At 52.5% G+C, this 24,572-nt stretch overlaps 2 protein-coding genes across 3 annotated transcripts; both read right to left on the reverse strand.

Moving 5' to 3' along the window:
• Positions 1–1,067: 1,067 nt before the first annotated feature.
• On the reverse strand, positions 1,068–13,198 carry SDHB (succinate dehydrogenase complex iron sulfur subunit B). Of its 2 annotated transcripts, XR_012590145.1 has the most exons (9): positions 13,079–13,198; positions 11,537–11,664; positions 10,157–10,242; positions 7,949–8,085; positions 7,524–7,640; positions 5,167–5,268; positions 4,845–4,967; positions 2,591–2,779; positions 1,068–1,917 (listed from the first exon to the last, which is right to left on the reverse strand). XR_012590145.1 is itself a non-coding variant. In XM_074609589.1 (8 exons), exons 1-8 carry the CDS (start codon positions 13,151–13,153, stop codon positions 2,702–2,704), a joined length of 846 nt encoding a protein of 281 aa, XP_074465690.1. In that variant the 5' UTR covers positions 13,154–13,198; the 3' UTR covers positions 2,554–2,701. The 2 variants fall into 2 exon arrangements, 1 of the variants encoding a protein (XP_074465690.1); XM_074609589.1 differs by lacking the exon at positions 1,068–1,917 and having other exon boundaries at positions 2,554–2,779.
• A 475-nt stretch (positions 13,199–13,673) lies between these two features.
• On the reverse strand, positions 13,674–24,364 carry LOC141751906 (protein-arginine deiminase type-2-like). The gene is made up of 16 exons (XM_074609512.1): positions 24,273–24,364; positions 22,616–22,802; positions 22,466–22,535; positions 22,233–22,294; positions 22,033–22,150; positions 21,244–21,369; positions 20,349–20,527; positions 20,052–20,155; positions 19,781–19,892; positions 19,595–19,702; positions 17,121–17,272; positions 16,705–16,849; positions 15,551–15,644; positions 14,641–14,726; positions 14,337–14,465; positions 13,674–13,907 (listed from the first exon to the last, which is right to left on the reverse strand). Exons 1-16 carry the CDS (start codon positions 24,362–24,364, stop codon positions 13,674–13,676), a joined length of 1,998 nt encoding a protein of 665 aa, XP_074465613.1.
• Positions 24,365–24,572: the final 208 nt, after the last annotated feature.

Here is a 24,572-nt window from a genome sequence, read left to right on the forward strand (position 1 = left end):
AAGAAATGCACCTCGTTCTGACCCCAAAAAAGGAGCTTTGTACCCCCAAAACTTGTAAAGAAACGCACTGGGCTGTGCCCCCCCCAAAGGGCTTTGCACCCCCACATCTTGCAAGGAAACGCACGGGGTTCTGCCCCCAAAAAAGGGCTTTGCACGCCCACGTTTTGCAAGGAAATGCGCCAGGTTCTGCCCCAAGAAAGGGCTTTGCACCCCTCAAAACTTGTAAGGAAACACACTGGGCTGTGCCCCCCCCCCCCAAAAAAAGGGCTTTGAACCCCCACATCTTGCAAGGCAAGGCACGAGATTCTGCCCCAAAAAAGGGCTTTGCACCCCCACATCTTGCAGGGAAACGCACAGGGTTCTGCCCCCAAAAAAGGGCTTTGCACCCTCAAAAACCGTAAGGAAATGCAGGGGGCCCTGCCCCCAAAAAAGGGCTTTGCACCCCCAAAACTTGTAAGAAAACGCACCGGACTGTGCCCCCAAAAATGGCCTTGAACCCCCAAAATTTGGAAGAAAACACACCAGGCTGTGGCCCCCAAAAGCGATTTGCACCCCCACATCTTGTAAGGAAACACAGGGGGCTCTGCCCCCCCAAAAGGGCTTTGCACCCCCACATCTTGCAAGGAAAGGCGCCAGGTTTCACCCCCCAAAAAAAGGGCTTTGCACCCCCAAAACTTGCAAGGAAAAGCACCAGGCTGTGCCCCCCAAAAGGGCTTTGCACCCCCCACATTTCGCAAGGAACTGCAGGGGGTTCTGCCCCCCCCCAAAGGAGCTCTTTGCCCTCATGGCAGGGGGGTGGGGGACACAGCACCCACACTCCTGCTGCAGCGGGGCTCCCCCCCCGGGGAAGTCGCAGTGTGGGGGATGTTGAGGCCAATAACGAGGCGCAGCCCCCAAAAAACACCCGGCGCAGACCCCTCCGGCCACCCCTGGGCTTTTGGGTGCCCCAGTCGTTGCCAAACTGCTGCCCACCACCCCCGCGGCCAAAAAAAAAAAAAAAAAAATTAAAAAAAAAAAATATCACTTCCCCCCCCCCCCCCCATACGCATCCTCACACACGGGAGTTTGGGTTCCTTTCCCAGGAAGGGACATAAAAGTCCGTGTTTTCTTTGGATGCGCCTCAGGCAGAGCCTTGCGCTTCCTCCCCCAAACCAAAGGTGAAGCGGATTTTGGGAATCAGAACAGAAAAACCTCGACCAGCGTTTCCATCCAACCCAGCAACGAGGCAAAAACCAGTTCGTTTGTGCTCAAAAACCCCCCACGCCAACTAAAGAGAAGGGAATAGCGGGAGACGAGGTGGGTCGCAAAGCTCTCCTCATCCCAGCTGTGGATGGGAATCCCTTGGATTTAAGCGGGGAGGTGAGATTACGGAGCACGAGGATGCAATAGATACAGAAATATCGCTATCACAGGACTGAAAACGCGTCCCCGCTCCCTAACATCAGCAGCGGGGTCTTCCCTATCCCTTCCCCTTCCCTTCCCGGGACGGACGCTCACCCGTCCTCAGCCACAGCTCACTCGACGCACCGAAAATAGGGGCAGTAACAGCCCAACGCACGTGGATTTTCAGGGTAAAATCCCCGACCTACGGCAGCCTGTCCTACATCAGCTCTGGGGAACGAAGCCGTTAACTCAAGGAAAAGAAAGCAGCGTTTCTGCGAGTGAAAATTAAGACGGCAACGTCCGCTTGGCTTCTCGAGACAGCCACAAGGCTCCCTTACTGCAGGAGAGAGAAATAAACGGGGGAAAAAACCAAAACACCAAAAAACAGAGTCATTTTCGGGGCAAGTCTTTCCTGAGCCGTACGTGGCTTTTTGTACCACCTCGATCTTCATTCGCCGCCCACTGGCAGCACCCTGGCTGCCACACCAGGTCTCGGAAGCAGCGTCACGGTATTTCTAGAAGTTTTTACTACATCTAGACAAAAAAGAAATAAAAAAAAATAATAAATCTATCACGCAGCAAAACAGAAAGCGCTTCCTTTCTCTCCGGCCCCCTGAAGCTGCAAGCAAGCAACAACCTCCATCACAAGCTCGAGAAATCTGGAGCTAAAAACCACTCGTGCCAAAGCAAGAGACGGATTGAACCCTGGTTCTGACCAATCTCGTCTACTTTAGGACCCGAAATAAGAATGAGCAGCCCAGCAGCGGCAAGACACCCCTCTCCGGGTGGCACCGCCACCGGTATTTTGCCACACGCCGGCGCCCTGTGAGCTCCGGGTCCTCACCAAGGAGCCCAGGGGATTTCGGAACAGGGCGAGATTCTTCCAACATTCCCCTTTCCCAGCCGCTTCCATCTGTTTTCTCGCCAATGGCCACGGGGCTCATTGCTCGCAGGTCTCTTCCCACGCACGCATTCACTTCACAGACGTGGGATCAAGGTCCCTACGGGAATTTTCTGTCTCCCTTCATCTCCCCTCGCTTTCAAATCCTCCATCCCACCGCAGGGTCGCCGAGGTGACCCCAGCTGCTCCCACACTCAAAACCCCAAAGGTCTGGGCTCCTACGACAGCAGCGGAGGCATCAATTCCATATTATTAATAAATAACAACTCTTATTTGTTCTTTACAGTATTTATTGTACGTGCAAACCTGTGGGAGAAACACCAAACTCCCCGCTGGAACCTTCTCTTCCTAAATCAGGTAGAAATTACTTTCAGGTAAAGCATGTTGGTGTGTTACACTTCCAGTTAGGGAACAGCGTTACGCAGCGGTCGCCTTCTGTTTGTAGGTTGCCATCATCTTTTTGATCTCGGCAATTGCTTTGCCGGGGTTCAAACCCTAAAAAAGAAGAAGTTTTAGTTAGCTTTTCGGGAAATCAGCACGTTAAGAGCGTCCACCCCGTGTCACCCCCATGAAAGTCACAGCGAACTCACAAATACGCTGCTGCTTGTAAAAATAGCTGGCAAAGGAGACCCTTTTTTTTCCTAAAAGCTGGAGTCCAGCCTAATATTTCAAACGAGGAGGTTACGGGATACCGAGGGCCAGCTCTCAACAGCATTACGGTGCAATATATGCTCTAATAACCCTCGCTTAAGGTGGTGCTGACGCAGGTTTGCTGCGTTCCGGCCTCAATTTACAAGGGAAGAGCGAGGCAGGCCGGAGAAAAGCCGCAGCGCTGGGAGCTCACCTCCTCTACCCGGGGGCCAAACCAGCAGCACCTCCCAGTGCTGGAAGAAAAACGCTCATTTGACTCTGCAGGACTGGTTTTAATCGGCAACGCGAGGATCAAAGAGAAGAACGAGCGGCTGAGGGATAGGAACTGTTAATAAAGCTCAAGCAGGACTGAATTCAACACTTTTATGGGTGTTAGGAGACGATTTCTGGAGGCAGGAAACTGCTCGACAAAAGCTGGATAGTGACAGTACAAGAGATATGGGGTTTGGTGGTTTTTTGGGTTTTTTTTTTTTTCCTCCTTGCCTGAAATTAAAAAAAAAAAAAAAAAGCTGCGTATTGGAGGACACCAAGTCACAAGATGGAAGTGCTCCTCGCACAAAAGCCAGCTAAGCTTTCCAAAGGTTTTTCTACACTACGGGCACATGTCACGTTGCCAAGGCCCTTTATCTTGCAGCACGGCTAGCAAACCAAGCATGCCTAATCTCCAAACGAGAGGTGGGGGGTTGGGGGGGGGAACACGACTGCCCTGCTGCACGGTTGTGATCACAGCCGCAGCACGGCGGGACGGAGGAGAACGTGCAGGAAACGACCCCGGCGCGCAGCTCACCGCGCGGCCTTTCAGGGCCGACGGAGACGACAGCCGGGATCAGAGCACGTGAGCGGAAACGCGTTATTAACCATCAAGGTGTCGCAAATCCGACAGACCGAGCCTCAGCGTGCCACTTCCCCGCACGACGCGCATTCCTGCGCGCGGCCAGCTCTGCAAGTTCAACCCTCACCTCCAGCTGAACCGCGGCTGACACCAGATCACGAGCTAGCTCCCTATACAAAGGCGGAATTATCTGTAGCCAGTGAATCACTTTAGTAAAATAAAACCACAAAAATGCAGCATGCGGCGCTCCTGACCGACATCCGTCAACCCCAGATCTCTAGGATCTCATTTTTCCCCCCGCAATCTGCGACCCACTCAAACGTTTGCCTTCACATTGCTTTACAGCTCAAGAAGAATTACTCCCCCCCACCAGGTGCAAGCAAAGGCTGGCCCGAAAACAGCCCAGGCTGGCAGGAAAGCAAAACCTGATAATCCACCCAACAACAGGCACAAGGGCATCGCAAGATGAGGAAGAGGCACGTTTCGATTTGGGAAAAGCTTGCTCGGTTCTCCGAAGAAATGCCAGAGAGACCAGACCATCTGGAAAATGCCCTGAGAGGAGGAGGTCAGCATAAAACACATCCTCCAAAAAAAAAACCCAAACTTGCCGTAGTTTTCTCCGTTACAAAAGCGGCACGGTACGTCAGGGACAGATGCTACCGTCGGGAGCTTAAGGTTGCGCGGTGCGGGGGTTAAGCGCATTATTCACGAGGCTCAGGCTGCTGATCGGACGACGTGGGACAAACTTCCCCCGCACCCTTTCTGGCAGCGTCCCTTGCACGACCAGCGCCCTACTGTCACGTTCCTAAATCTTGGAACCTGACAGGCTCTCAAAGTCCCAGCCTTGCTCACGAGGAAGAGATGTTCCCGCGATGCCGGGCTTTGCCACGTCCTCTCGTACAGTCACTAGCACAAGCGCGACTGCTGGTAGCTCACCGTGTTTCAAAAAGCTGAACAAGCCAAGGCGAGCTCGGGGAAAACAAAAGCCTAAGCGGGTATTTTCCTCTCGGTTTCAAACAGGGTGCTTGGAAACGAGCCAGCAACCCCAGAAGGGACAAACAGAGGACGCACACGTACCTTCGGGCAAGTCCTTGTGCAGTTCATGATAGTGTGACAACGGTAGAGAGAAAACGGGTCTTGAAGCTGCGCCAGGCGTTCCTCCGTGTAGTCATCTCTGGAGTCAATCATCCAGCGATAGGCCTGCAAGTCAGTGGCATTTGACACCCCAAACGCTTCTTCGAGGTGGTGTAATCAGGGTGAGATTTTCAAAGCAACACCTAACTCAAGAATTTTGGTCCAGGATCTGGACTGCCTAATACCATCCCACCCGCGCTCGCCAACCGCTTGTAGCTGGGGGAGTCCCTCAGGATCGCACGCGACAAATGGGATCCGGCCTTACCTGCATCAGGACCGCAGGACCCAAGTACTTGTCCCCGTTCCACCAGTAACTGGGACAGCTGGTGCTGCAGCAGGCGCAGAGGATGCACTCGTAGAGTCCGTCCTGCATGGGGGTGGGAGACCACAGTCAAACCACTCCAGAAACCCGTGACGAAGCCTTTTTTCGAAAAGGGGATTTACACGAGCACGTGCCCCCATCACCACCTTCCCCTCTAGTGACTTGCCGCAACAGAGCGGCTCCGAAAACCTTACACCGAAGAAGTGCTGCCAGAAGAAAGCAATTCCTACACACCCGTCCTCTGAAACAAGACGCTTGCAATCCACCCAACTCCATCACTACAATAAACTAGGTTTTTTTGGTGAAAAACGGGAGGAAAAAAGCATTAAACTAAAGAAAAATGTGGAAATTGCTTGATGTTGCCGCCTTCTTTCCTCCCAGCCTGTCCCAGTAAGTAGGAAAGGAGGAGATACGTAACCAATTAACAATTTAAGGCCGTGCTACAGAAGAGAAGAAAGAGCAAAGTCTGTCCGACGGTCTAGAGGAGAAGCCCTCAGAGTTTCAAGCACCTGCAGCATGGGAACGCTGTGAAATCTTTGGCCGTTTCGCCTTTTTTTAGAGAGATGAAGGTGTTTTTATTTCAGGCGCTGAAGAAAAGAAAGGTAGACCCACACAGAAGTGAGACTGGGCAGAAGACAGGGGAGCAGAGGGTCTCCCAAGCCTCCTAAGTAGCCCAGTCAACCCCCCAGGCTGCGAGACAGCGTCCAGTCTGGCTTAATTTATGTATTTGGAAGTTCTTTTGGGACAAAGGTCTCATTAAATTTAGTTTAGAAAGATACCCGGTGCCAGAACTCCTGGGAGCTTGTAACAAGTCTACTGCGTTAGTCTTTTGGAAAGACTTGCCAAAGCTGGGTAAGTCAGAGTTACCTTCTCGCTCTGAATTTGACTTTTTTTCTAATTGTAACACTTCTAACGACTGACCGCTTAAAGAAATAGGCGGGAGTTTTTCAGCTGACGCTGCATTCAAGTCTCTCCTGCACTCAGGCCGTTCTCAAAGCCAGGAAAACTTCAACAATGAGATAAAAAGCAAATTTACTAGTTGTGGGAAAGATTCAGGCATCTCTTGCAGTCGCTTCTAGGTTTGCTCATTTCTACTCGAACGAGAAAGTGAGTTCAAGGATGCCACTGTATGAAACCCATGCGAAGGGAGAGTCCCTTTAGTCCTTGCACACGGATCAGATAACATTAGGAAGCTGTGCAGGAGAACGAACTGTGGCCCTTGGCCAGGGATTCTTTCAGGCTAAAATCCTGCTGGTTTTAAGGTGTCACAGCGCCAGTCGCACGGAGCTGCCGACACCTCGGGCTCGCCTGTTCATCGGCATTTAACTTCACAGCAAACACACATAATGGAAAGCTTTCAAAGATCACGGCAGAGGATGAGGCTGCAGCTCACAGGTTTTCACTGAATCCCCTCGGAACACCCTTCCTCTTTGCTCTTCACGTTCACCTCTCTCTCACCGCTTGCCCAAATCCAGGCTGCCTGCCCACTTTGTGCCCAACTCGGTGACGGCACGGCAGCAACCATTCACAGCCGAGCACTGACAGGCTGAGCTTTGAACTGGGAAGTGAGTGATGGATCCACTGAGACAGGTCAGAGGCAAAAGAGAAACCGCTGATTTAATCGTACTTACTGCAGCAGCCAAGGAAATCCAGAAGGACTTACCTGCACTATAAACTTTAAAGAGCTATTATCTCCCAGCTGTTCAAATAGTTTCGCAGATAACCTTTAGTTTTACGGGGAAACTTCAGACCAACCCATTATATCCCCACAAAATCCCCTCAAAATAACACAGTGCTCAAGACAGAAATCCAAAGACTTGCACTAACACATCATGCTCGCGTCTCCACATCCAAAAGGGTGTCGCTTTTGCCACTAATTTTTAAGGCTGTAAAACTCGGCAAGCAGCGACACGAGAGCGTTGCTTAGCGTGCTGCAGCTAGGCGAGGCAGACAGCGCTGAGCCTGACACCCTGCGCGCTGGCATAAACTCCAGTGCCTTATCTCCGCTGGAACTTTACAAGCCTGCAGCCTTCATGATGTTTTTACAAACGCACCCGGTTTCGCAGCGCAGACAGCGAGATCAGAGGCCCCATCGCAACCGCGACTGCATTTCATTAGCATACGTTACCCCTAGCAATGCAGGCATGCCGTGACACTGCATTTCAGGGAGCAGATTCCACCCCACGTCGGGTTTTGCACCAGACAGCTTTGTCATTAAAGGAGCTAGAAGCTACCGCAGGTTAATGTTTAACCCTGGTCTTATCTGGAAGGGATTTCAATGGTAGAAAAGAAGCAGTAACCAGTTTCTGACGGTCTTCTATGGACTGCAGGTACTGCTCCTTGCCCTGTTTCGACTCATCCTTCTTCTTCAGGTAAGGCTCGATGGATTTGTACTGCGCATAGAAGTTACTCAAGTCCTAGGAGTCAAAAGGCAAAGAGGTCACGTTTAGTACGGTGAACTGATGCACGAGAGACTGAACAGCTGCTACCACTCCAAGAGAAGGCGGCATTTTGTACCTCAACCAGCCACATTCCTCCAAACAAGGACAGATTTAGTCACTGCTGTGAAGCTCAGACCCACCCAAGCCAGAAAACACCAGCAGGACACGTGAATTGTGAGACCTGATCTTCTCGGCACCTCTCAGTGTTATCCCTTCCAGCCCAACCTGAACCCCACGCTGCCTGGAACGGTGTCACCCTTGGTCACGAGCTGACAGATACTCACCGGAACAAGGTCCTTCACCACATACATGTGGGGGAGAGGGTAGATTTTAGTGATCTTGTTGAGATCGGGGTCAATTCTTTTGATACAGGCCAGCGTGTTCCCGCCAGCAATGTTCATAGCACAAGAGCCACAGATGCCTGTGTGGGAGAGAAAGAATAAAGCATTAGATATTTACCCTCTTATCCTACTTGAGGAAGATCCTCTTGGCCCCAAACATGCCCTTGGGTTGTCTTCGAGAAAGTCTGTACGTGACAAGGAAAACGCCAGAAGTTGCCATTGGGCCAAACACGTTGCTATTTAAATAAAGAACAAACACAGGAGTCACTTTCATTAAAGCCTAAACACATTCTCAGCGTTGGAACTTTCTTCCACAGGCAGAAAAAGCTTGGACACTTCATCCCTTTCGCATCATTCATTAGTTTGACATGCTACTTAGGGTGGGGAAAACAGTCAGCTTTGTTCCCAAGTTTGAAGCACAAGCTCGTATTGATGCCAAGCAACTAACGCTAAGATTATAACACGGGAACCAGTCGCATCGCCCATCAGCCCTGCAGTTACAGTCAAAAGCAGCCCTGAAGGTCAGGAACATAAAACGAAGTCTCTAAGACAGTAGCTTCTTTCTGTGCCTTTGCAGCAGGGTAGAGTGGTGCCATAAACGACATTCCTTAACTCCCGAAGGTGAGAGGACAGACACTCTCCAGAACAAACAGCATATAAATAGCTTAACAAATGGATTAAATGACACCGCTAATGATCTCCCAGTAATAAAAGGATCAGATGTAGCCCAGGAAAGGCCAAGGTTTACAAGAAAAACCAGCGCAGAACCGTCACAGATACTGCTCAGGTCAGGAGCTCGGGTATCCAATTCTGACTGGTGCTTAAGACATCACGTTAGAAAGAAGACAAATGTTGAAAGGGCAGAACTCGAATTTCAGAGGATTTGACACATATCAATTGATATGAGTCAGAGAAATGCCACCGCTCCTCACACTGACGAGCCAGTCCGCCTCAGCGCCTGACGCATTGGCCTTCCCCTCGCTGCCAGACAAAAGGCTGGCACTTGAACAAGGTTATTCCTCCCACTCGAGAAATGGTTGCGAGCATTTTCCAGTCAACTGGAGAGGGAACCAGGACTGCAGACACAGGCCCACGAGCACGCAACAGGAACGCGTGATCAGGGTTTTTGGGTTTCTTTGGCCGCCCCCCACCCCCCCCCGGTAAAAAAGGGTCAAGATTGAACCAGCCCAGCTTGAAAATCTGTCTTCAGGTTCCCAAAGAAAAGTATTCAGGGCAATTCATTCCAGTTGCTTGGGAACAGTGTCGGCTATCTAAATATCAGACACTGAGAACAACCACGCTGCATGAAATTCCTCCATGCAGATTCTACAGGAAACGGCCGCATTAAAGCGTGCTTTTCATTTCGATCCAAGTCAAAACATCTTTAGGCATCAACTGCACCTGAAATTCTCCCTACTTGCAAACCCACCTAATTAAATCAAAAGTCATGCCATAAAGGCGTCCTCCCTTTCCGCATCTCCGCAACTATCATTTTAAGCTCGGCACTCCGACATTACCCACGAATTAGGATTATTTTTTTTTTTTTTTTTACAGGGAAAGTCAACTGGACAGGTAAGTTTTAATGCAGTTAAACAGACGTGCTCATCTGTACCTGTACGAGAACCAGCCCGTCGCCCTGCAATGTCACACCACCAGATGGCCTTTTCCTCGATCAATCATTTAGCTTAGTCAAAGAGCCAAAAAAAAGATTCCTGAAGCTATTCCTAGAAGTCATAAGTAGTCTTCCAGTTACACCCTTTCTTATTTCCGCAGCAGCACTAGATAAAGCAGCCCCTACAATTCGTTCCCATTCATGTCTGCCCCCTCAATTTTGGCTGTTGTAATCTCTCTTGCTGGATTTCCCTACGCTGCCTGTCACTGGAGGGCAGCAAGATGAGCAAGATTAGGACAGAAACAGGAAGGACTGGGGCTGTTTAAGCTGCTCATAGCTCAATGTTGCACGATTACGCCCTGTGAATATGAGCTTTAACTTTACTACTTGATTTATTGAGGTATTTCACAGGCAGCAGCTGGAAGGGGAGAGAGGTACGTTGCCGTCTACCCTGACGTTTTCTCGTGGTTACACGTACACTGTCAGCAACAGTCTTCAAGGACAATCTTCACTTTAGCAGGCTGGAAAATCCTTCTTACCTTCCCTGCATGATCTGCGGAAGGTCAGAGTGGAGTCCAGCTCATTTTTGATCTTGATCAGAGCATCGAGCACCATAGGCCCACATCTAGAACAGAAAACAAAGCCGGTGAACCTGTATAATTCACCCCCAGCCCCAGTGCTTGATCTCTGGCACCCCAACTGAGCAGCACCTAAAATGACTTCGATCAATTACAATTAAAAATACACTTTTTTTGGCCAACCCCAGGCAAGAAGATAGAGATCTCTTGCAGCACCATAATCCATTCGCCTCAGCACACCCCAGGGTCAGGGTGGGAGAGCAGCTCTTTTATTTTGCTGATACCCTGAAGATTTGGCTCAGCTGGAGAGGGTTCAGCACGCACAGCTGAAAACAGAGCACCTTGCTACTGGTTCTCTCCTCTTGGGTCAGGTTTTAACAAGTCTGCCTGTCCTCATTAGTCACAAGAGGCAGTGCTGCACACAAAAACCAAACAGTCTTGGGCAACTTATGTAATTTTATATATAGCAGACAAGGCAACACCCAGAAATGATTAACTGGTGTAAGTCGCACAAAAGTGTGAGTTCTCCTTCATGCCCTTCTTAAGTAGGGAGCTGCGTGGTTTCGTATCTGAAGCTTTCAGAAAGGGCTCGAGGTGAATTCCTCTGGCAAGAGCACAGCAGCAACTAGAGCTGAGGGAAATCAAGACGCCCCTGCCCACGTGAAGGTTTCTGCACACAGAGAAGACTGCACCCCTCCAAAGTACGGAGAAGTAAGAGCTTTCTTGGTGATGGCGACACCAAAGCACACAGGTGGTTACTAGGAGTAACTAAGCGTTAAGAAAACTATGAGAAGAGTCAAGAAAACAGCCTTCTCTTGGGTCTGCGATTGTGAGCTACACGTAAATGTTTCCTTTTGGTACATGCCCCCAAATTTACCATATAACTAAAGCTTATTAAAGCCACAAACACATTCAAGTATTCAACACAACTCAGGGACACAGGTAAAACCTCACAGAAGTCACAAAACAAAGGGACCATTTTACTCCTGACAGCTGTTGAGACACTGGCATTCAGGATAGTTTCATTTGCCACACTTAGCACTGACAGGTGAAGGAGGGGAAAATAAGCACAGTAAGATCTGCTTTATCAGGAAATAAAGCTGATCTCGCCTGTGCTGAGGACAAGGTGCTCTGTAACGCAGCTGAGGCACCACCTTCCTGAGGCATTCCAACAAGGTTTTAACAGTCCCTGAAGCTTAATGAGTCTGCTAACACCTTTAGCTGTCAGCTCAAGTGCTCCTCAACCACGTTCTGTTATCACTCGTCAGATAACCTCTGTGCACACGCAGCCCCAGCGCACCTGCCTGGCAGCAAAGCTTCTCCCTAATGGGCCCTACTCACTTATTCAAATCCACTTCGTATGTCTGCATGCGGGGCTTGTCCCCAGGCTTATCGGGATCCCATCTGTAGATGGCAAACTTCTTGAGACGGGGCGCTGCCGCAGCTGCTGTCTGAGCTCCTCGACACATCTGTATTCAAACAACAGCAAAACAGCCCTTAGGTCCCTTCGGGCGGCTTTTAGTTGAGCAATAAAATGACTTGAGGCCATGTGTTCCGGGTGAGAGCTGCAGGACCCATCGCTGCTTCATATTTGGGCGTTTGTACAGTTTTTGGAAAATCCTCCCAAGGATTTGTTGGAGCAGTACACCTGGGCCCAGGCAACCACCTCTGTCCTGGGGCTCCTTCCTCCATGAGGCAGAGGAGATAATCCCCGAACTAAAAAGGCAACCCACAGGTGCTCCTGCGGTGCCTGCGGACACTCTTTCCTCCACAGCCCTGAAAACTCTCCCTGCCCTCAGAAGCTCCCACCCTCAGAAGCTAGGCCACATCTTTACCCAGCTCCAGATCAACCAACCATTTCTCCCAGTATTCCCCCAGGAGCTTCTACCCCTCCCAGGCCACCTGACCCCCTACTCACCTCTCTCCAAATTGTCCCACATCCCTATTCCTCCTGTTCCCACATCTCTTCCCAACCCCTTTCTGGATCTCCTGCACCCCCCAGCCTCCTGTCAATCTCTACCTTCTCCTAAACACATCCCAGACCCCTTCCTGCTCCTTTTTGCCCCCAGACCCTCCCCAGCATCCCCCTCACGCATCCTCTTGCCCCCCAAAACTCACCTCCCCTTCTCTTATCCACTCTGAACCTTCTTTCCATCCTGTACTGCACTCTGGACCCCCTCCTGCCCCCAAGCCCCTCTGCACCCCTTCCAGCTCCCTCCCAGCCCCCTCTGCACCCCCTCCCCTGCCCCCAGCTCCCTCCCAGGCCCCTCTGCACCCCCTCTCCTGCCCCCCAGCTCTCTCCCAGGCCCCTCTGCACCCCCTCCCCTGCCCCCAGCTCTCTCCCAGGCCCCTCTGCACCCCCTCCCCTGCCCCCAGCTCCCTCCCAGGCCCCTCTGCACCCCCTCTCCTGCCCCCAGCTCCCTCCCAGGCCCCTCTGCACCCCCTCCCCTGCGCCTCAGCTCCCGCCCAGGCCCCTCTGCACCTCCTCCCCTGCCCCCCAGCTCCCTCCCAGGCCCCTCTGTCCCCCCTCCTGCCCCTCAACTCCTTCCCAGGCCCCTCTGCACCCCTCTCCTCCTCCCCAGCTCCCTCCCAGAACCCTCTGCCTCCCTCCCTGCCCCCCAGCTCCCTCCCAGGCCCCTCCTTCCCCCCTCCTGCCCTCCCAGCTCCCTCCCAGGGCCCTTTGCAGACCGCTCTTGCTCCCCTGCTCCCACTGTTCGCGCCCACCCCAAACCCCACACAGCCCCTCCCACCCACCAGGCCCCCGCTATCTCAGCCCACCTCACCCCCCATCTCCCCACGAAGGCCTCAGCCCCTCGCACCACGCCTCCCCCGAGGGTCCCCCCCACCCGGCTGTCGGGCGCAGGGCGACCCCAGGCCCCTCACCGGCCGCGGGCAAGCCCGCAGGAGCCGGGCGGGGACGCCGCGCCTCAAGGAGACTCCCACCACGGCCGCCGCCATCTTGGCGTTGCGCAGTTCCGACCCCGCTCCCGCCCCGGAAGCGGAAGGAGCCCCCGCAAGGCCAGGGAAGGGAAGGCGGGGCGGGGCTCTTCCGGCAGCCATCTTGGATGTGGCGGCGGCCTGAGGGGAGGCGCCATCTTGAGTGTGGCGCGTCCTGTGGCACAAGGCGGGATGGCGGGGCCAGGGCGCCTGGATCCCCCCTTTTTGGGGTGGAGGGAGACCAGTGCGGCCCCCCCCTTTAATTCCCAGCCGAGTTCTTTCTGCAGGGAAGATGCCCAGGCCCTCCTGCCTGCCCCAACACCAGGCAGAGCTAAATGGTGGGTGCTGAGGGCTGACATGGCACGTGTCCCCCCACCTCACCCTCCCTGAGTGCTTCCCACCTTTTCTCTCACGATTATCGCCCCTTATTAATTGATTTCCCGCCTTGTTCCTCACAGCAAATTTATTAATGAACTGAATTGCAAGCAACACACACCGAAAAAGCCGCCGGGGGCGAGGGTGGAGGGGGAAGGAGGCCCCGCTACGGCGTTACGTGCCACCATTTGAAGGTGAAGGGCCGCCGCTGGACGTTGGTGCCGCAGCGGACCTCCCCGAGCCGGCCGTGGTAGGAGGCCACATCCTCGAGGAAGCGGCAGCGGAGGCCCAGCGGCTCCAGGAGGGAACGGATCTGCCGCTCCAGGCAGCATTCGCCCCCCACTACGGGGCCAAAGGGCTTGGGGATGCCCAGGTCCATGGCCAGGACGATCATGGTGACCTGTGGGATGACACAAGGGGAGCCCAGCGGTGTCGGGACTGATGAAGCTGAAGGAAAGCCACTGGACACCCTCCTCCATCAGCCTCGTCCCACAATGGGGCATCGACACCACGTTTTGCAGCTGCCTTCCCCCAGGCCTCCAAATCCGGCATCGCTTTCCCTTCTTTTATCATTAAAAAGCACCCCACACCTTGCCATTTCACCGCTTTGGAGGGTTTTCGCCTCAAAACTGCGTGGTTTAACGCAACCACAAGCAACACAAAGCCACAAAGTTGTGGTAGACCCGGATTTATCCGAGCCTGGTTGGAGATATTTTCTTTTCCTGGGCAGCTGTAAATATTGTGCTGTTTTGGGACGATTTTGGGGACTCATCCTGTCTGAATAAGCTGATTTTGGGGAGGACCTGAGGAACGGGGATCCCCCCCTCACCATGTTGGGGAAATACGGCACGGCTTTGCCCTGCTTGTCAAGCTTGAAGAGGGCCGGCAGGTCGATGATGTCCTCCTCCGTCAAGCCCAGCTCCTTCTTGAGGACGTCCCTGTTCCAGTCGATGCAGCGCTGGAGGGGGTGGAGAAGAGCAGGTCGAGAAGGGGGACACAGGTGGGCACAGTCCCCCAAAACCATCTCAGGCAGGAAGGGAACCAAAATGCAAAACCTTCCCTTAAGATTTTGCACCACCCTGGGGCAGTTATTGCAGGAAATATCAATTATTGACAGAAATATCGGTTATTACCTGGACATACTGGTTCTGCTGCACCAGGATGTCGTTGGAAAGGACCTTGTTAATGGTGACCCGTTTCGTGTCCGCCCCCGAGTACCCTGCAAATGCAAAGCCCTGTCAAAATGAAGCGTCACTGGTAGGAGCCCAGCTTAAAACAGGGCACAAAGATGGGAAAAAAAAAACCCAAATCCCCATTTCCTGAGCTTGGGGTTAAGGCTGCCGGGAGTCCCAATTCTTAGTTTATTGGGAAACTGGGTGGGAGGAAAACCTTTCCCCATTGGAAAGAGCGTTGGAAAGGTCATATCACCCATCCTCCTGCCCACAGGAATTGTTAGCTCCTAAATTTCTCCACCCAGCTCCATAAAACCAGAGCTACCACCTCCACCCCTTGTTTGGGGACAGCCATGTCCCGGGCAGGTGGCAGTGACCCAGAGGGACCCGTGAAGGTATGGAGATCTTCCCCCCAACCCCATCGCGGATGGATGGTGTTGACAATTAAAGGGTGCCCAAACTGGTTGACAAAATATCATTGCTGCAGGGAGGCAAGGGCAAGCGAGAAAAAAATGCTGCTAATTTGGGGTGACACGAGAGCCCCTCGGTTGTCCCCACTCCGTGCTGGAACTCTGCTGGCCTTTACAGAGATGCTCCATCCCACCAAGCAAGCATCCCCTCCGTGCAGAGGGCTTTATCCCTCCCGTCCCACTCGCTTTCCCAAAATAGGGCTTGAGGAGGCTGGGTATGGTGGGCAGGCATCCCGTTTGCCAGCCGTGAAGGACAACGGCATGGGAAAAGGTCCCCATGTCCCCCCGATACCCGCACGACAGTCAGGCGCTGTCGCCCTCGTGCCGGCTGCTCTGCAGGGTGGCTCCGGCTGTCTCAGCCGACATCAAAGCTCAGCCGAAGCTGCCCGCTGTCCCCTTGCCTTTGAACATGGTGGCTTCGCCCTGGCCTTCTTTCTGCTTCTCCCGAAAGAGCTTGTAGCATGCTGCGGGGCTGGCCATCAGCATCCGAAATCGCTGGGACAAGACAGGAGGGAAAGCAGTCACCAAAAGTGCCTTATCCAAAGCCCTGAGTGGTTTCTTTTTGCAAGGAACCTGAGCCCAAACTCTTTAAAATGAGGCATCTTGGCTGTTATTTAGTGCCTTTTTTTAATGGGGTGCTGAGGGGATATGCCTGAATGAGGTGTCGTGATTTATGCTGTTGGCAAATAGCCACCTAAGCGTCCCTGAGGGGTTAAACTGCTGTTGGGACAGGGAGGAAAACTGCAGGCTCGGCTGCACCTGGGTCCAATCCTGCCCATCCCAGGTGGGGTATATAAACCCCAGGCAGGGTGTTTGCTGGAGGGTTGGGAGAGCTGAGGTGGTGAGTGGGGTTGTTGTTGATTTTGGTTTGTGCTGGGGTTTTTTTTTGGTGGTTTTATGTTTGTTTGTTTGTTTGTTTGTTTGTTTCTAGGCTGATGTTGCAATGCAGGGGACTTTTGAATTTGTAGGGTCTCAGCCCAAATCACGACAGTCCTGACTTGCTTCCCACCGTCAGAAATGGTCTGCTTGGTGGAGCGCTGGAGGCTGCTTGTTGTAGTCTTATGGTATCTCTTGCCAGGGCTTAGCACAGCCCTCGGGAGGGTAAAAGTGCTGTGGGGAGGGTTTGTGGGGTGTTGTGTGTACATAAATACTCCTCTTTTGAACCCTTCAGGTCAAGATGTGATTTCCCCAGGGGGAAAAATCTTGTGTCAGAAGCAGTAAAAACTGTGCTAGAGGAAAGAGCTGGCTTCTGAAAACATCTGGGACATGCTGAGCAGCTGTAAGCCCTGGCCAATCCACGTGAATCTTGAGGTTTAAATTTCTTAGACTACCTTTACAAGCATCTCTTTTTCTTCTCTGTGTTGATCATGAGCTCAGCAAGTCCCTTTTTGTGTTCAGAGCCCTCATTTTGGGGACAGAGGTGAGAACCTGAGCAAATACCGGTTGGAACTGTCAAAAAAAAAAATATGAGCTTTGGGATTTTTCCCTAGAGGTGCCCCAATAGGATTAGCTGCTCAGGAGAGAAAGCATGGAGCGGGGTGGGGTTTTGGCGTACCTTCGTGTCGGAGGTGGGCACAAAAGTGACGAACTCATCGACGTGGCCCACGGACAGCCAGTCGGAGTAGAGCTCCACGGGAGCCTGCACTTGCTGGGCATAGAGAAAATCCCGCACCACTCTAGTCATTCTCCTTCCTGCGGATCTGGGGGCGAAATACCCCCGAGAGAGGGAATAAGGGGGATAAATATTTTTGCATTGATATGTCCGTACACCTAAATTGCGATCAAGGTGGGGGAAGGAAAGGAGGGTGCAAATGTAAAGGCAGAGATTGGGTGTATCCACTCCATAGGGTACCAGTTCTGCAGATGGTTAAGGAATGGCTAATTGAGGCCCTTAAAGTAAGTTTTTTTTATGATGTTTAGGGACAATTGTGGCTTCTTTGCTCCCAAACACATGGGTTTCCCATCTCTTACGTGGGGAAGCTGCTGCCGATGAGAATACGTCCCAGGGGATATTCCTTCCCTGCCACGGTCACGGGTGGGCTGACCTCCAGGTTGCCGAAGGAGTCGAGGGTGGTGATGGCTTCGAAGAGGGGCTCTTGGCACACGTAGCCAAAGTCTGGGCCCTGCGGAAACAAAAACCGCTGTGGGCTTTGCCCTGAATCCCCCCTGCTTCCATGCTTTTGCTTTTATCCCTTCTGCTGGCCTCAGAGCTGCTCCCGTGGGTAAAAATATCAAGAGTGAAGCCTCTCCATGGGTGGTGAGAGGCTAAAGGAAAGGCAAGAGGATAAAGGTCTCTGGGTCATCTGGGCTCAGTAATAAATGGCAAGTGCCAGGGGTAGAGCTGGGGCATTGAGCTGGGGAGAGATCTCCTCTGCTATCCCACAGCCAATGTTTAAATGTCTGCATTAAGCTAATTAGGTGCTGGGGTAGCCCTGAAGCTGAGTTTCTGGATGGCTCTTGTGGAGCTAGATGAACTTCAGCCCCTGAGGAGGATCCACCCCAGGCGTAAGAGCCACCCAAAGGGCTGTGCTTCACTTAAATCCTATTTAAGCCCTGATTTTCAGGACTTAATATATCTGGGATTTAAGGCGTCGTGCATGCAGGGGTAATTAACCCTTGGTTGTGATGTGCCAGGGTCAAATGCCCAAAGGAGAGATTGCAATGCTAAAAACAGGGCAGAAATGGCAGTGGTGGGACAAAAATCCTGCCTTGAACCTGTCCTTGCTCTCCGGTTCAAGTCAACATGGGCTTGGAGCTCACGGCAGCCGCTGGGATGAGATCAGGTATCTCTTGGGTTTGCATTAAATCCCAATCGCTTATTAGTGTTGGGTTTCCTTGGGGGCAAACCAAATATACAGGTTGGTAAAAACGAGCAGGGAGACCTGAGGGTGCATGGCTTTGATCTCAAAAGTTGATATATTTATTTTTTTTTTTAAAATTGAGGGTGTTTGGAGAAGCTGGGATAGAGAGAGGGCAGCAGGGCTGCCTTTAGCCGGGGTCCCCCATGCGTTTTTGGGGTGCGTATCTGGAGGATGGCAGGGGGTCAGCTCCTTTCCCCGGGTGCTGCAGGAGGGACTGAGGATGAAACACCTGCTCTCAGCTTATTTCAGTTTAATAAACCACGGAGCCGGTACGGTTTCAACTGTCAAGGCGCTGGTTCATCCCAGGTTTGCAGGTCACATCCAAGTCCTATCAGTTCCAGATTGATTTTGAGGGGCTAATTCCCTCTCGTCTCCTTTTTCCCTGGCGCGGGGTCCCAGGGGCTTAGGGCTTGGCCGGGGCGAGAGGAGGACCCGTGCGTGTTGCATTTGGCTAAATATTCCTAGCTGGAAAATGAGATTGGAAAGATAGGAGTGGGGATTAGGGAAGGCTTCAAAGCAGAAATTGGAGTATAATGTATTAGCAGCTCCAAAGGCTGAAATTGCTTCTCTAAATATGAAGCAAAGCAATTCCTAAAGAGGGCAGATAGGAGCGGTTGCCCGGCTTATTTGCGAAGGAGCGGATCAGTGCGCTTTCCCATCCCGCCTGGTGAATCCGGGACTGCACGTACTCATTTCAGGCATGAGAAAAGATGTATTTCAAAGCTTTTGAAAGTGCTTAAACTTCCCCAAAGTGACATGCAGCAAAAAAAAAAGTGAGCTGCCAATATGCTGCCCTCTTCTCCCATTACTGCTGGAGAGATGAGCGGGGCTAAGGCTGCCCAGAGGGCCCAGCTGGGTTTATGGGGTTTATTGGTGGCTACCTGGGGATGTCCTGCTTTTTGGTGATATCTCAAAGGGATTGTTCAATCCATCTTTTTCCCTATGCTTGTCTTTGCTGGGCTCTCACAAAACGCCCTGGCCAGGGTCACTGCTCTCCCAGGCGGCTTTCTTTGCACGCCCTGTCTGTGGCTGTCGCTCTGCCTTGGCAGAGAAGACCCACAGGGATGTTTTTGGCAGCTGGCTGCATCTTGCTTCCTTCTGAGCAAGTAAATTGACCCTCTCACACTTTCCTTCCCTCTCCCGCTCGGGAGCGGCTACATATTTGCAGGCGTAGAAGAGGAAAGGAAAAACCAGCCCATTGCTCAGATATTCAGGGTGAAGAAATCCATTCCTCTCCTGGAGCTTGGCGGGAGCCTTTCGTTCCCAGAGGCGTGAGCTCCTCCTTGCCTCTCTCATCCAGCACCTTCTGGATAAAGGGTTTTCCAGATGGCTGGGATGTGGATTGGGCTCTGATCCTTGCTTTGAGGGGGGTGAGGCTGTTGGTGGCCTCCCAGCTGGAAGTGCATGGGGTAGCATCTCCGTGCAGCTGCATGCAGAGCTGTTAAACTCTCATTTTTCAGGGAATGCATTCTAGGGCATCCAAGTAGCCAAGTGCAAGGAGGGTTTTAGGAACAGTAAAATAGGGTAAGCATAAAATCCTTCAAGCTGCTCCTCAGGCAGTGCAAGTGACTGTCCTGCTCTTACCAGCAGCTCCTTGATGGGGAATCGCTCCAGCCCTCCATCTCGAGGCGAGTCCAGCACCACCGGGAAGCTTTTGTGGGGAGCGTGGGTGTAGCCAAACTCAATCTCTTCCTAAAGAAGGGAGGAAAACCCTCATGGGGCACATCAGCAGGGAGGGAAAGCTTTTCCCCCTCTCTGGTGTCCGCCTACCTGCATCCAGCGGTCCCCACGGTTGATGTAGCCGAAGCAAGCCCTCAGCTCACAGCCGGCCTTGTTCACCAGGTTTTTTATCTCCTTGATGAAGAGGTAGTTGTCCTTCATGCTGGGAAAGTGGATGGCAGGAGGGAAGGGGATGAAGGGCTGCTGGAGGATTGATATCCCGTGCAGGCAGCTGCCGTTCCCTCTGCCCATCACCTCCCCAGCCTGTCTCGGTGGGGCTGATGCTGGTTTGGCTGGGAAGGGGTCATCCCTTGGCCTTTACCTGCAGACAAAGACGTTCACCGGTGCCAAAGTGTTGGGGGTCATGATCCACGGTGCTACCCTGAACGTTACTGTGTCGGTGAAGATTGGCGTATGGGGGATACCCTGAGGGAGGCAAGCAGAAATTGGGGAATTTCCACACCCTGTTTACCACTATTTTCCCCAGATACCCTGCCCCTGAGGTCATGTTTGCGGTGAATTAGTGAGGACCGCTCGCCATTCAATCCCCTTCCCCTTCTCCATGCCCCTCAGGCTGTTGTGGCCTCCCATCTGCACCCCTTGCCTGGAGCCCCCAGACCTCAGCCAGGGTCTCCAGGAGGCTGACGTGGATGGAGACCAGCCCAGGGAAAGTGTCATCGGGAAAGCGGAGCCCCTCGACGAAGAAGTCGAGCTCGGCGGCCCCACCGATGTACTGCACAGTGTGGTACAGTTTCCTCCGCCCCAGCACGTGGATGTAGCGCTGCCCGAAGAAGGGGTCTGCAAGGAGAGAAAGGGGAAAGTGGATAATTTCCGAAGTTTCAGCGATGGTTTCGAAGCCTATTTTGCTTGTGTGCAAGGAGGTACCGCAATCCCTCTGTGCTGGAGCTTCTCCACCTCCGTGGGTGGATACATCTTCACCTGGCAGAAGTACCTTAAAACAGGAATTAAGGGCTTGCAGTTTTACAGTTGCGGACGAGAAGGGCGAGGAAAAATGTCTCAGCCTTTCCTTGGATGGAGCAGTCATTGGCAAGATGTTTTCATGGGGTTTCTGCCTTTGCAGCCCCTCTGACCACCAAACCCCCCACTGACAGACTGCCTCTGTATTGGAGAACAAAGCCAAGCTACTTCATGGCACGTTTCTGGGCTGGATGATGGCTTTTAGTCCCAGGGAATAAGTCTCTGTGCCCACATGTGGACATGAAGTATCTGGGTGTCAGGACACATGGCTTTTTTTTTTTTTTTGCTGGATGACCTTGGATAAACGGCTTTATGGCCCTGTGCCTCTGCTTGTTAATCACCAAAGTTTTCCAATTGACTAAGAAGAGAGAACGTTCAACGCCGGAAAAATTTGGAGGAAGGAGGCTGAGAGCATGATTTGCTTCAGAAGTGCCATTTGAAGAGCGTGGAGAGGACAAGGTCAGAGATGGAAAGGAAAAGAGTTTGCAGGGATCTCAAAAGCACCGCAAACAAGGAGGAGGGGAGGAAGGACTTACTCTGCATGTGAAAGACCCCAACTTTGTCAGCGTCGGAGACAGGAATATAGAGAACAATTTCATACCCCCGGGGCAGGCGCTGTGGCCCTTCAGTCCTCAAGACCATCCGAGACATGTCCAGCAATTCTGGGGTGCAAAACAAAAAAGGAAATTGGGTGATGGGTGACCGCACCATGCAGCTCTGGCCAGCTTGCGTGCTCCCGCGTGGGGTTCGCATCTCCCATGCCAAGAAATCTGCTCTTCCCTCGCTACCGGCCTTTGCAAGCTGGAAAAACAGCCTGCGGTCCTGCTAGCAAAGCTTGTGGCTTGTGCTTTGGAACAAATGTCCTCTTTCTTCTTTTTTTTTTTTTTTTTTTCCTTTCCCTCAACAGCCCTGGCAGAGCTGATCCCTGGCCTCAAGAAGTCGATGGGCACTGACTCCGGGTTTAGTTTTCCAGGAACAGGCGGGTATTCCCAGCCGCTGGCTGCATGCCTTGCCCTGAGCTCCTTTCACCTGCATGAAGCATCCGTGTGCCGAGCTCTGCCGTCACTGGCACTTCTATTTTTCTGCCTGTGCTTCGTGCCCCTGCTCGACCACAATTAGTTTGAGTGGCATTAAAAAAAAAATAAATAAAATCCCCATGTGGGAAGCTTACTCAGCAGCTTGGTGGAGAGCAGCTCATGGGCACTCGGTTCCCAAGCAAAATTTTGTCTCCAAAAAGATTAAAGAGGGGGGAATAATGGAGCATTTTTGATTTAGATGATGTTTTGTGTTGTTTTGGTTTTTTTTTTTTTTTGAAGCTGTGTTACCTTCTTTGCTGAATACCCTTTCGTCGTTGCAGTCTGATGCTGGAGTGAAGGGGCTCTCCTTGTCGCAGCTGACGAGCAGGATGGCCCCGTGTCCCTCGGGCCCCCAGGTCCAGCTTGCCTAAAACACCCCGCTGGGGCTTAGCAAGCTCAGGCTTTTGCAAGCCCGTGGGCTTTCTGTGCGGTGGAAGAGGCTGAATTACCTTGTTGGGGTTGTTGTTCTCCACCACGCCGTCCCGATCCGCATCGACGTCCAGAGAGATCCCTGGATGGGCAGACCAGGGTATGGCAAGGTTGAGTGTGTGCAAAAGTGCCCCCCACCCCCCCAGACCAAACAAACCTGGGTTCATCTTTGCCCCTGACATCAAAACACCCCACTCTGAGGGACTGAAGGGCTGAAGAGGGATTTTTGCATTGCAGCAGTCTTCATACTCACCGATGCCAGTGAGGAAGACCCCGGCTTGGTTGATGGGCTGCCCTCCCTCTGCGTAAAAGCTGACGGTTACCTGCAAACCCCCAAATCCCTGGTTGGGGAAGGATTCTCTACCTCCATGGAGGTCCCACACCCCAGCACCCCACTTCTTACCTTGTTATCGTTGACTTCGGTGCTGGCCTGGCTCATGCTGAACCTCAGGACTGTCCCCTTGTCGAGTGGCCACCGTGTCGGGCTGCTGGCAGCTGACCCGTCCTCACTTCGGCCCTGGCATGCCACCTCTATGCTCACCCCCTCAGTGTGTTTCACGCCGAAGGCGACTGCCCCAGCTGGGGCTGACCTGCCGAAAACACGCCATCTTTTTAGAGGTTTGCACTGAAAACACCTGGTTCTCACTGCAATTAATTTCACTGCCCAAAACACAGCCAAGACTGGGCACGCTGGCGTCTCCACGCTCACCGCCGGCACCTTTCTGCCCTTTCCTCCCTCCCTGGGAGTGCTTTAAGTGTCTTGTTTTTTTTTTTTTTTTTTAGGGCAGAACACACTATTTTAGCAAAATGAATCTATTTTGTAGCCACCGGTGCAGATTACAATCTGTAATAATCGCAGCCGAAACAATCCGTGCAGCTGGAACCGGACTCGGGTTTGCACTTCAATGGAGAAATCCGCGTTTGTTTTCCAACCAAGGCAAACCTGGTATTTAACAACTCATCGTAATGGTGTGGCATCCCCGCTGAGAGACTTTACCATGGGAAACTCTAATTTTCAGGGTGATTTTATCCAACCCCAAAGCAGCTGGTGTCGCACCGCTCCCAGTCTTGTGTGCCTTTGCTTTTCTCCAGCTCCTCCACGCATCCCCTTCCCTTCTCCTGGCTCCTTGTCCCTAATTTCCCCGTCTTTCCAGGATTATTATTTTTGGGCTGCTTGCAGCTCCCAAGGTACAGGCTCCCTTTGAGCATGCATGTTCCTGACACCCGAGAGCTTGCACCGTATCACCGTTACAGCATCATTTATTGGGTTTCTGGATGCCGACGGCCCCGCCAAACCCACACCGGGTAGATGAGGGGGAGAAGGAAATCTGAGCGCTTGTTTGCTGCTGCCCGGGCGTTTCTTAAACTGTTAAATTACATTTAATTATGCATGGAAAAACTGGTTTGGTTTCCTTGTTTCTGGGTTTTGGGAATCCCACCGGGAGGAGATTTGACCTGGAGAGAGATGCCAGATGAGTTTGTAACTGCGCTGCTTGGCTTGAATAGGGAGGGTGAGATTTGCAAAAGCAGCAAAGACCAGAATTAACCATGAAATGAGCTTTAAAACTTTTTCCTTTGGGGGAATAATTATCTTGCAATGCATTACGTTGGTTTTAGGAGTGCAGGGCTGGTGTTGTGGGGACTTCCATGCTTTGCCAGGACACTGCTTGGTCACTAAATCTTGTTTTCCTCCCCTCTTCTAGCTGCATCCCCTCCTTTCCAGTCCATCCCCATGGCTCCTGCTTATCCCTGCGCTCTCCAGCAGCTTTCCAAGATGATGCCGGATCTGTTGACCACAAATGGATCAAACCTGTCGCTGTTGTAGACCCAGGGTAAATACCGTGTCATGCAAACGTGGATGCTCAAAGCTTTCCTGGGATTCGCAAAGCCAGGGAGGATTTTGCCCACAATTTGCATTAAATCACAGTGTCAGGGCTGTGGGCTTTGGGGGAGTGGAAGGCAAAACGAGGAGGGGGGATTTGCAGGGAGGTAAAGGCAAGGAGAAAAGTGGAGGTGCAGAAACGGAGGGAGGAAAGGGAGCGTTGGGGAATCCCACTCACCCGTAGATGTCGACGGAGATGCGGGTGCCCAGCACGCACAGGGCCTCGATGCGGTTCCCATGCTGCAGCCGGAGTGTGCGGTCCCCTGACATCTCCCTCCGCAGCAGCCCAGGCGCTCCAACGATGGGCACACGCACCCTTTCCCGCCTGCTCCGGTTGGCACTGAGCCCCCCAGCAGTGCCCAGCCTCTTCTCCTTCCTCCCTGGCAAGCCTCCCCCCTCCTCCTCGACTGTCCCTGGAGCAAATCAATCGGCTTTTGGAGCTTGCAAAGTTTGGGATGGCAAATGTGCAGCCGCCACC

Source organism: Larus michahellis, chromosome 16 (genome assembly GCF_964199755.1).
Source record: "Larus michahellis chromosome 16, bLarMic1.1, whole genome shotgun sequence".
NCBI lineage: Eukaryota > Metazoa > Chordata > Aves > Charadriiformes > Laridae > Larus > Larus michahellis.

Coding starts and splice junctions, on each gene's coding strand:
- LOC141751906 (XM_074609512.1), bottom strand. CDS start 24,364: ATGTCAGGGGACCGCACACTCCGGCTGCAGCATGGGAACCGCATCGAG. Junction 20,156..20,348: donor TCCTGGAGACCCTGGCTGAG/GTCTGGGGGCTC, acceptor TGCCTCCCTCAG/GGTATCCCCCATACGCCAAT. Junction 19,703..19,780: donor GTGGGGACCGCTGGATGCAG/GTAGGCGGACAC, acceptor TCCCTTCTTTAG/GAAGAGATTGAGTTTGGCTA.
- SDHB (XM_074609589.1), bottom strand. CDS start 13,153: ATGGCGGCGGCCGTGGTGGGAGTCTCCTTGAGGCGCGGCGTCCCCGCC. Junction 8,086..10,156: donor CCGCAGATCATGCAGGGAAG/GTAAGAAGGATT, acceptor TCTCCCACACAG/GCATCTGTGGCTCTTGTGCT. Junction 2,780..4,844: donor GCACAAGGACTTGCCCGAAG/GTACGTGTGCGT, acceptor CTTCTTTTTTAG/GGTTTGAACCCCGGCAAAGC.